Below are 12,108 nucleotides of genomic sequence, written 5' to 3' on the forward strand. Positions count from 1 at the left end.
CCCTTAATAATAATAAAAATATAAAATTAAATTAAATTTTATTGGTCTTATTCTAACAAGGGGACCTTACGGTCTCGGAAATTCAGTTCGGGACGAGACTTCGCAGGTTAGTAGTATACCTCAAGGGTGTCCACCCAGAAAAATTTTAAAGCGCACTAGCCAGAAGATTCCGAAAAAAAAGGCTCTAAAGTTTTAAGTGCAGCTCATATACTGATCAATTTTACAGCATGGCAACATAGCAAAATGGCTGAGTCTGTAGAGAGCTTTCTTACCACGCTGGTGAGCTGGGTTCAATCCTACTGCTGCCTATTTTTTTTTTTTTTTTTTTTAAATTGTTTTAAAAATTATACCTTTTAAAATAAAGTTAATAACCTAAAAATATTATTAATTAAATCATAAATAATTCTACTTTATTTATGAAATGACTGTTACAGCTAATTAAAATGTGAATTAAAGATAATATTTTATTTTTAAAAAGTTACATAATTTCAAACGCATTTTTAATGGAGGTAAATTAAAACTTTAATTACCACTATAACAAATTTTCGGGTAGGGTTTTATTTATATAAAAATTTGTCAATTTTTTATTTTACATACAATCACCAGAATGATAATTATCATAAAAACATCGAAAACAAGACTAATTATCATTCTGGTGATTGTATGTAAAATAAAAAATTGACAAATTTTTATATAAATAAAACCCTACCCGAAAATTTGTTATAGTGGTAATTAAAGTTTTAATTTACCTCCATTAAAAATGCGTTTGAAATTATGTAACTTTTTAAAAATAAAATATTATCTTTAATTCACATTTTAATTAGCTGTAACAGTCATTTCATAAATAAAGTAGAATTATTTATGATTTAATTAATAATATTTTTAGGTTATTAACTTTATTTTAAAAGGTATAATTTTTAAAACAATTTAAAAAAAAAAAAAAAAAAAAATAGGCAGCAGTAGGATTGAACCCAGCTCACCAGCGTGGTAAGAAAGCTCTCTACAGACTCAGCCATTTTGCTATGTTGCCATGCTGTAAAATTGATCAGTATATGAGCTGCACTTAAAACTTTAGAGCCTTTTTTTTCGGAATCTTCTGGCTAGTGCGCTTTAAAATTTTTCTGGGTGGACACCCTTGAGGTATACTACTAACCTGCGAAGTCTCGTCCCGAACTGAATTTCCGAGACCGTAAGGTCCCCTTGTAAGCTACTTACCAACCAGCCACAGATCAGCCAGTATTAGTGAATTAATCAGAGATTTATGAGTCAAATCTATTAAATTTACATGTAAAATGTGAGAAAAACTATAGCCTAATGAACATTGTTGTTTCTTTGATGGTTGGATATTTCTAAATTAATTCAGAAAAAACATTTTTCCTTCTTTGGTGAAGTTTTAATACTTTTCTATATTTACTTTCTTCTTCATTTTTGTAATGTAATAAAACAATTCACCAAATTTGTTTACCTACATCTAAAAGCTGTATGTAACAGCAGTAAATGCAATAGGCAAAGTTTTTCCAGAGTTCATTTAGACCAGGTTTGCATGTTTGCAATGAAATTTAAACTGTAGCATACCCATAAATGAGCTCTTGGCTAGATGCTATTGTTATTCTAAACTAGGTCTAGCAAACACTTTATCTCTACAATTTGCCCACAGTCTTATAAAATGTTGTTATTTCAAACTTCTCAATAATTAAAGCTTTCCTTTTTTGTTTATTAGTTGGATTATTATAATCAGAACACTAACTCATGTTAAATACTTTTATCAAATTTGAGAAAATGCATGATACACTCTCATAGAGCAATGGACATGAGTAAACTGTGGTAAAGGAGAGATGTGATGTATGGGTTTTTAAAGTAATAACTCTGTGAGTTATTACTTTCAGCTAGATGTTTTTACTCTGCAAAGCAGTCACCTGTTGAAAAATTATGTATGAGATAACACAATTTTGTATCTTGGTGATTTTATTCTTCTATTTATCTATCATTGGTGAATAAATTCATGCCATATAACGGAAGACATTGTACATCATTGGTACCTGATTATTCATTATGGTATGATTAATTAATCAATAACATTGTTAATATCATTAATTTGCAATAATGATATTGTGGCATTAAGTTAAGGCTAATGCTCATGGGCAACAAATTTCAAGATAACAATGAATGCCAGCAAGCACAATCATCTCTGTTCATTATCAAGGTCAAAACAGACTTGGTGAAACTAGGCATTGATTTTGATTGTCTTCTTAACTTTACATCTCATTTGCATTGGTCTTTAGGGTTGTTATTTTATTTCATAATCAAAACTTTTAAATTATTATGTCAGTTTGTTGAAATTCTAATGTATAAGTTAAGTATTAAACTAGATGCATCCTAGAGCACAGTAGGTATTTATATCTATGATGCAGAAATAACAAGAAAGAGTTCTAGAATTCAATATAACAATTAATGTTAAAGCAAACACCATGTATATTGAGATTAATATTTATTCAGATGCAGAAGGGATCTTTCCAGTATTGCACGAGTATGTGTATTGCTTATAACCATTTTTCAGTGGTGTTTGAGTGTAAGGCACCATAGCAGTACAAGCTAAATAAAGATAAAGTGCAATGCAGTTCAGAAATACATCTAATGGGAGTATCTAGAAAAAATCTTAAATAAAATCCATCATTAATTCTCTTGGTGGGTTATGTGGTTGCACAGTAAGATGTCTGACAACACCATAAACACTGACATTCAAATCTGATTCAGCCCTATAATTTATCATGTACTGTGATAACTTTACTTATGTAACCCAATATGAAGTCTGTTGTGTTTTTCCCTTTGATATTTTACCTGGGGACAAGCAGCATCAAGTGCATCATCAGATTATGTCCCTTTTTCCTTTCCCATCAGTTGTGTATATGTGTGTGAAGAGAGTACAAACTGTAGATGATAGTAGAAATAAATTAAACTATTTTATGTGAGCATGTTTTCTTCACTTCTAGTAGAAACCACTGCCTATGATCCACAAACAACACATAACATCATGTGTAATAAAGATGAAAATATATTTCTCATCCCTCATCTAAGATAGTCAATCATATCATTGATACAATACCATACAATATCATATCAGGTTATTCATAATAAGTGGAATTGTGGCTAGCAATTTAGCCTTAATTTGCTGGTATTGATAGCCAAATAGTAAAAGTACTAGCTAACCTCTTGTTCTGGAGGATCCACATTCAAGTCCGAATTGCTCATAAATTTTTATAGCCAGGTTGTTATATTAACTTCATCTCTCGCAGCATTTTGCTGATACCATTCCATTCTAATTTGAATTCACTCTGTTTCTGTAGGTTGAAGTTACCAAAAAATGCTGGTATTGTATGTTGATTAATCAATCAACCAAACACTAATTCACTCCTTAATTAATACTTTAATTAATTTAATTTGTCATTGATTATTTAAAATGTCTTACTTTCATTTCAGAGTGATAAACAAGTAAAAAGAGAGGAAAGAAATAAAGAGCATCTAGAAGAACGCAAGAAATTAAGAAGATCAGCAAAGGCTTTAGTGAAAAGCACAAGGACAGACAAATTTCACTGATTCAGTTTGATTTTAATTGATTGTAAATGTGTAAAATTATAAAATTTTAGAAAAATATAACTTTTATTGTAAGTTTATTTATTTGTAAAACTAACTACAATTTATATATTATATAAAATGTTCTATATAATATTATATAGAATTTTTAGAAATTTTTTGAAGTAGCAATAAATTAAATTAATATCATCATGTACATTACAGAATTTTATTTTGTTATAAAAAAATAATTGATATTTTAATGTTAGAAAAATGGTGTTTGTATTATTTCAAATGAATGAATAAACTTATTAATTTAATGTAAAAAATTATAATGTTTAAATTTAGAAATATTTTTATTACATAATTTCTGTAATGTTTTTAAAAATTTGCTCTATATTTTTGTATATTTTGTAAACTGAATCATACAAAAATAAAGCTGGATACTTAGAAGCAATAAAATTAAATATTATTCCTGATATTTTTTTAAAAAATAATTAATAAAAATGGAAAAAATGTATATCTAAAAGACAAATTGTCTATTTTATAAAGTAACAAAATATTGTGTAAAATAATAATAAATGTTTTCATGAGGGACTGTGGTACATGGTTTGCAGCACATACTTTTATTGTAAATAGAAGGGCATTGATGTTACTCTTTGAAGATCCCCACAAGATACTTGAGCTGAACTCTTCCTTCAAGAAAATACAATTGAATCATTTGTTTCTGAAGAATCTGCTGGAAAACATGCATTCAATTTTGGTCTTCACAAAACATCTATTTTCTCTGTTTTTTCTAGACTGAGTGACAGCAAAATTAGGCATTAGTTAAAGAATACTTTTGGATGATGCTAAGTCCATTTGGAAAAGGCATATTCAACATTATAACAGCTATGTAACATAAGAATAAATGCAATAATCATATCAAGTTGAAGAGTGTAAGTTGCTTAGAAGACAAGAGGGCACTGATAGGAAAGCACTAGATTACCTGCCTTTGTAGGCAGGTAATCTAATGTTTCACCTGCTCTGAATTTATGCTAAATCAGCACATTATGGTACTAAATTAAAATATCTCAAACTATTAGAATTATATATATGTATATAGGAATGAAGTCTACACACAAGTTTGAGTTTGATACATTACAATATCATGTAATTGTATGCTTAGATTAACAATGCCATTTGCAATGCAAAATCATACATTTAGTAATTCACAGGTACTGAAAAGTATATTTTATGTATATTGGGAATTATGGAGTTTGTATTGTCACTTTATAAGTGATGATATACAGTAGAGAGTCGTTAATCCGAATCAATTGGGGACGGGTTGTTCGGATTAGTGATTTGTTCGGATAACCGATTATGTACGAAAAAATATATTAACCTGTCCAATGTTCAAATTTTTCTCTGTTGCGTGTCGCTTTGTGTTGAATTTTTGTCGATTTTAAGCCTAACGAAAATTTTTATAATAATAATCGAGGCTATTGTATCATTAAAAATTATTTCTTTATTTTGTACAAACAAAATAAATATATTGAAGAATATAAAAACATGAAAATTATACTTTAGAAGTAAATCTAGTATCAAAAGCATTCGATTCAGCACGACACAGTTCGACTGAAAATCATTCGGATTATCGGGGTTCGGATTAACGACTCTCTACTGTATTGAGATTTGACTAACTGGAAGACACCAGTGTAGGTCAGTCCTATTTGTAACCAAGAAAAATTGATGCTGGCACCTTTAGTGCATTAGTGCTTCATGTCAACAAATCAAGCAACCAACTTTTAGATCATAAACTAATGTGTGAATATAATACTCTAGCTAAGTGTTTCTCATCAGAATAGGTTAAAAATTTTGGCTAGTTACTAGGTGGTACCTTGTTTTAATGAAGTAATAACTGTGTAGCTCAGTGTTTCCCAATGTGAATTAGTGACATACTTTGAATTTAATAAGGTTCCTGTGACACACCATAATTTTTACAGTTGATTTTATAAAATGTCTAAAATTTCAAATAAATTATGGTTGATTTAAAAAAATGTTAATAATAAGGAAGTTAAACTTACCAAGACAACAACTCACAATTTTACAAATATACTATAAAAGTAAAAAGACTATTGGAATCAATATGTAAAGAGCTAGTATTGGTCTTTAAGCTGGTAAGCTGCAATGTTTATAAGAGTTGGTACACCAGCATAAGCATAGACACATGCAACTTTTGTTATGAGGTATGCTGATGCTGTAAATTTTACAACAGTTGCTATTTTAGTGAATGCCGCCACCTTTTCCCTTCAGTTGACTGACGGTAAAAAGAAGAAAGATAAATGAAATTCTAAGAAATGTCTAACATTTCATTTTCACAACATACCTGAGGCAATTTCATGACACACAAGTTTGTTGCAGTGCACAGATTGGGAAGTACTGGTGTAGCTTATATGCCAACAACTGCATATGTGATAAAAAGTATTCATCATTCACTAAATTAAATCAAATCAAATTTTTTCAGTATTTTATTTATTGAATAATTTATTCAGAGAAGGTAGAAAAATGCCATAAACTTTTATGCAGATAATTATATCATCTGCATAAAAATGCCATAAACTGCATAATCTGCAGTTTATGGCATTTTTCTACCTTCTCTGGACTTTATTTTATTACAACTGATATAAAATTGTGACTGCAGACTATAAAAAAGAGAGGAAACATTTCATTTTTCGCAGCTATTTTTTTAAATACATTGTTCTGCCAGTCTACTAAATGGCTTGATGGTACAAGCTAGAGTGTTTAGCTCCATTTTCTATCATTAAAGTTTTATATAGCAAAGTAAATAAATAATAAATCTTTGTAGTTTTGACTAACAGCAGAAATGCTTGAAAACTAGTTTATTATTTATTTTACATGAAATTTGAACCAGTTTTATGTATAAAACTGGTTCAAATTTTCAAGAAGAAAAAAGACATGTAATTATTATTGTAATTTAAAAAAATATAAATATTGTTTTCATGTTCAAATAAAAAATTTTTTAATGCTTGATTAAGATTTTTAAGAACACTTAAGAGAAAATTTATCAATTAATCTGTTCATTTTAATAGTTAGATATATTGATAAATCATGAATTTTATACATAATTAAAAAATTATTCTGTTCAGTCTATTTGGTTTTTAGTTGTTCTTATTGTGCTGTTAATTATTTTCTGTGTACATTCACTGGGATATACTGTCATTTTTACATGATGGAGCAAACTATAAGAATCAATACTGTGTATATGGTTCAATTTAAATTATCCCTATTCAAAGTAATCTGCAGAAAGAACCAGAGAGAAATTAACAATAAGAAAAAATTGTTTAAATGCTTACTGATAGTGTAAATAAGTTTAGTTTTGTTGAAAAGTATAGACAAACAAACTTTCATTTTTAAAATATCCTAAGAATATTATTTTAAAATTTTTCTGCATTATTACTTTAAAAAATCTTCATCTTTTAAACTCCGTTTATTGTAAAATTACAAGAAAAACCTTTACCGATTTCATTATCTCTGCAGTTGATAAATCCGGTGTTTTCATGCTCAATTATTACATTAGGTAATTACTTTTAATATAATAATTATAATTTTAAGAGATAGAAAAAAGAATTTTCTTCATTTTTAAATTAATTCCCATATATTTAATGCAAACTGTATCAAAATTAATCAAGAAGTGTAGTAAATGTAATTAAGTTACACTTTAAAAATAATGAATTTGCTGAAAGAATATTTTTAATTACGTTTATTATGCAAGATACATTTACAATTTTTTAATTTTAAAATTTATTTTTGATCCTGTTTAATTTATTATTATTATTTTAAAATTAATCAGATATTAAAATTTAATGTAATTTTGCTTTATTTTTAAAAAAAATCATATCTTTAAATATTCCTTTTATAAAAATTGATTTAAAAAACAAAACATTTTTTTTAGTTTACATCTTTTTAATACACTTTTCTGCTGGGCTGACACTAAGAGCCTTCTTTGCTAGGCTTACAGTAGAAACAGAAGGATGGGAATGGTTCAGAGAGTAGGAGCAAGAGGAAAGGGAAACTGGATGATACCTCATGAACCCAGGGTTTTATAGGACTGAACTGGACACTGTAATAAAATTTTAATTATGAGATCTAGAAAATAAATTTATATAATTTCAAGTGAATAAAGAGAGAGAAAAGAAATATGATAAACTGAGAGTATAATGTATAAAGGGGGTTTCATAGCCCATGATTGCTCTCTACAGCCCTGGTAGGAATGGCATAATGAGAAATATTAACTGTGTCTGATGTGTTTAAGTCAAATGTCATCCATAAACATTAACTGACTTGAATACTGCACACTGATCTATGTCTTAACTACTATTGATGATATTGAAGATTCAGTAATAGCAATTGGAAGATTTGGCATGTTCAAAGTTCACACACAAATATATTGGATGTTAGTTTCTTAGGTACCAGTACTTGCATACAGTTTGATATTTGAATAAGAAATGTAAATCTTCCATTTATATTTTGTACTGAATCTTTGACACTGTCTAAAGCAGTTAAGACTCAAGCCCATAACTTTTATAATGGATAATTATCATTAAAAATCAGTTAAGGGGAGGGAGTTTTCAGACTATAAAACTCATTGCTGTTATCATTTCGATCCTAGAAACATCAGATTATTTTTCATTTTTAATATTAGCAAACAGTAAAGATTCTGGACTTTCCTCTTTTTAGTTTTTTTTTACATAAATTTAGGCTTCGTTCAGACTACAATCCACACTAATTTGAAAATTGTAGAATATAATAATAAATATCCTGCAAGTCATTTGACTTGCAGGATATTTATCTTTTGCTAACAATGAACTTATTATCCAAGTTTATGAAGAGGTTAATATTTTCACAGATATTACATGGAATTAACTGCAAAGAGTAAAAAAGATCATTCAAAATGCAATTTATAGTTCAAGAAATTTTATATACAGAGATGTATTTTATATTTTAATAACTTTATAGTAAATTTAAGATATTTTAAAAATAATGGTTAATTTTTTCGTGAGTGTTTTCTAAAATCTTACAACTATTTTTCCTTAGAATACCTCATATTCAAACAACATGTCTCAGCTTCCTCCCTTTTCTTCTATTTTTTAAGCCTCTTTCTCTAATCTAACAGTTGGAATCAGATTATCCATTAAGATAAAAAGTATCTTAAGATATTTAATAAAGGATAAGTGATGTCTTAAATAGGATTTACAATAGTAAATTCTACTTTACTAGCAGTCTTTCTATTTACCCTTCATTCCTAATAATAGGATTTGCTATAAGATACACTACCTAATATCTTAAAATTTCTCCAACTTACAGAGGACACTTCTAAAATATAAACTTAAATTTTAACTCCATCTCTAATACTTCTAAATGTTGGATATTTAAAATTCAATATTTATATTAATTTTAGAATTATAAAATCTTTTATTATTTATTTTTTTGTACTATTAAAATTTTTTAAAATTCTAAATCTCTAAAGCTTATGTTTAGTATATTTAACTCTAAAGAAACTTTACATGAACATACTCTAGATAGTCTCTCTTTTTGTCTCTAAAGTTACAAAATTTATATGTAAAATACCTGTTTGGCTCACTCCTAAATTTCCTAAATATTTCTTATATATTTATCTCTAAAACTGTAAAATTTTCAAGTAAAATATCCTCTGCATTCACTTCTAAAATATCTAAATACGTCTTATGCATTCGCCTTTAAAATTCCTAAATATATTCTATAAATCTGCCTGTAAAACTAGAAAATTCGCGCATAAAATACCTAAATATAGTCACTTGTAAACCTATAAAAACCAGCAGAAAGCATACGCAAAACGCTTCCCCCCTCAAAGACTCGCAAAGTAAATTAGTAATAATGGCGATGTATGTACGTAGGGGAGTTTCTGTTATCGACGATACGTTCGTAACGCTGTCCGTTGACGTAAAATGTTGACAAAATTGACATCAGCCCGTCTGTCCGTCGGAAAAGCGCACCTTAAGTAGGTCACATCGGTGTTAAATGCGTCAAGGTTACTTTCAGGCCAAACGGTCGTCCGTCTTCGAAGTTTGGGAGCAAAACCGGGTCAAACGGAGGCGAATGTAGAGCAGTGGGACGACCGAGGACGGTCAAGGACAATTGTAAAGACGAGTGTGTCGGTGTACCGGACTCGATTATGGTTCGGTTGCTGGCCAAGGACAATGGCAGCTGCCAGTACCCCTGCATTATCGCCGTTCCCAACACGTACTATCCGACCTTGTTTACGCCGATAACTGCGTTGTGTTGTTTCTCTGTCGACGTTATACCTTCCACCCCCTTGTTTAGTAGGTTAGATAGTTGCCTCCGTAACAGAGAATAATCCCCTGATCCAATCCTCTACCTTCTAATTACGGGGAAAAAAGGTGTCTAAACAATTAAAGTCTTCTTCTAGCATAAGACAAGCTTTCCCCTAATGGAAGGATCCAACTTACACCTTTTTCTGGATTCATCTTTTATTCAAAACGATAGAATCTTAGTCCCTTACTCTAAAGTAAAGAGATTCATCTTGAAGCATCCCTCTGTTAATACTGAGCTGCTTTGTGAACTTTCCCTTAACAGTCAGATTTAGTAAGGCCTCCTAATAATAGAAGGTCTCAATTATTTCGAAAGAAAACGTGTTTTCATAGTAGAATATCAGTGTATCTTAATGGGATACATCCCTGATTAGAGGATTTTCTCCCTATAACGGAGGATAATCTTTCACTTAATCATTGCTTCAAGTAGGAATTAACTTCTAATAATCCTCCAACAAAATGATTTTATTTTTGCAACAGGTGATAATGTTCGACTCAACAAATTAGAGCCTTTGACACACCTTCACCCCTTAATTAAATGCGATCTCTGACTGACCTTCAACCCTTAAAACCGGATCCTAATCTCTCATCAAAGATTCTCTCCGTCTTTTAATGAGATTAAAAACTCCTTAACGCAATATAATCATTTAAAAAATAGGATTATATCTTATTTTAACAGAGGGGGAAACCTCCGTAAACCTCTATATTTCTGGCAGATTTATCACATTTATCGATTCACATATATTAAATCCGGTTGGGTGCAGATAAACCCAATTGCAACTCGAGGTTTGTTGACTCTTACAAAGAATCTCGACGTCATTCGGTGTCCTGGCAACGGTCCGAATTTGGGGTCGACCGACAGACACGCTTTGTCGCTAATCGGGTCGAATGGAGACAGAATTGGGACGTAGAATATCTGTCAAGGACTTCGACCGCTGATCCAAGGTGACGAGGTGGGTGTATACGTCCGAAACACGCAGGGGTGGAGGGTTGTTGGGTTAAACCGTGACGCCAAGAAGAATAGTTCATTTTTGTCATAGATACGTGCCACCGTTTCGTTTACGTCACGGCTTGACGTAACGCGGACGAGACCATTTTTTGACGGATACACTCGATCCTATCCGTACCTCTTATAGAATTGGATCGGTCCTAAGGACATAAATTTCATTTATATAAATATAGGAAAAGTGAAATTATCTTCTATAGGATGTAACGTTGCTAATCTTTGTTACGTCTCGTAACTAAAGGTGATTGTTGTAACGTTACTAGAAGAAAGTGTGAGCGAAATTTTATGGTGTAGAAAGTCATTTATTCCATTTAGCTTCTGATTTTTGGCTATATTTATGCTAAAAAAAACTCCTTTAGTGATCGATTTTCAATGATCTAGAGCCCAAAACGCTCTAAAATACGCCCAAAAAGATGGGGTTTAGGATCTTGATACTGTACTTAACTTACCATTTACAGGTAAGAAATAAAAGCATTACGAATTTATCTTCAAGATCTTACCTATTATTTGAATGGATAAAGGTATAATTACCGACTCTAACATATACAAAGTGTATTGTAATAACTATTATAATGTAACGTAATACATATTGAAAGGATATTATTATAAGGAACACTCTAACATAATAAAATTCACTGTAATAAATGGTAAAGTAACGTAACGATTGATTATAATACCGGAAAGAAGAAAATAGCAGCGTAACATTAAGATATTTACATGCCAAGATATCGTAACTTATTACTTTGGTAACAAATATGTAGAGTAACCCATAAGTTATGGATATTCTACTCATCACTTAGGGGATATAGTAGAGTTGACATCTCTGATTATCCCTTCGCTATCTATATATAAATATATATATTATCCCCAGTACGAATATCTATCGTAACATGAGTTACTAAGTAGTTAGTAAATAATATATGGATGCAGTTATTGGGTCTTATAAAGTCAATATCGCATGATAACGTAACATGGTTTAGTGTATGGAGTATAGTAATTAAAGTATGTAGTGACGCTACTGTTAAACTGTTGCAAGAGAAAAGTAACTTAATCAAAGATTTATGTGAAAGTTTAATAAGGTAACATGTAATTTTAGGTTTTTTGAGGGTTAAACTTTTCATTTTCGATCAAATTTATGGTTTGCAACGAGGTCATTTTCCT

The 12,108-nt window shown here is 30.0% G+C and overlaps 1 protein-coding gene and 1 long non-coding RNA gene across 3 annotated transcripts in view; one reads left to right on the forward strand and one right to left on the reverse strand.

Annotated features, from left to right (window-relative positions):
- The window catches only part of LOC136970161 (nucleolar protein 10-like), a 47,948-nt gene extending 43,926 nt beyond the window's left edge, over positions 1-4,022 (forward strand). Inside the window, exon 20 of the mRNA XM_067264569.1 lies at positions 3,478-4,022. Within this exon, the coding sequence (XP_067120670.1) occupies positions 3,478-3,594 (117 nt within the window). The 3' untranslated portion in view covers positions 3,595-4,022. The remainder of the gene's footprint in view (positions 1-3,477) is intronic.
- A 3,410-nt stretch (positions 4,023-7,432) lies between these two features.
- On the reverse strand, positions 7,433-10,404 carry LOC136970268 (uncharacterized). Of its 2 annotated transcripts, none has more exons than XR_010879966.1 (2): positions 9,503-10,404; positions 7,433-7,693 (listed from the first exon to the last, which is right to left on the reverse strand). It is a non-coding gene; the product is annotated as an uncharacterized lncRNA (long non-coding RNA). The 2 variants fall into 2 exon arrangements; XR_010879965.1 differs by having other exon boundaries at positions 9,394-10,404.
- Positions 10,405-12,108: the final 1,704 nt, after the last annotated feature.

Source organism: Centruroides vittatus, unplaced genomic scaffold, assembly GCF_030686945.1.
Source record: "Centruroides vittatus isolate TY-2023 unplaced genomic scaffold, ASM3068694v2 contig_19, whole genome shotgun sequence".
NCBI lineage: Eukaryota > Metazoa > Arthropoda > Arachnida > Scorpiones > Buthidae > Centruroides > Centruroides vittatus.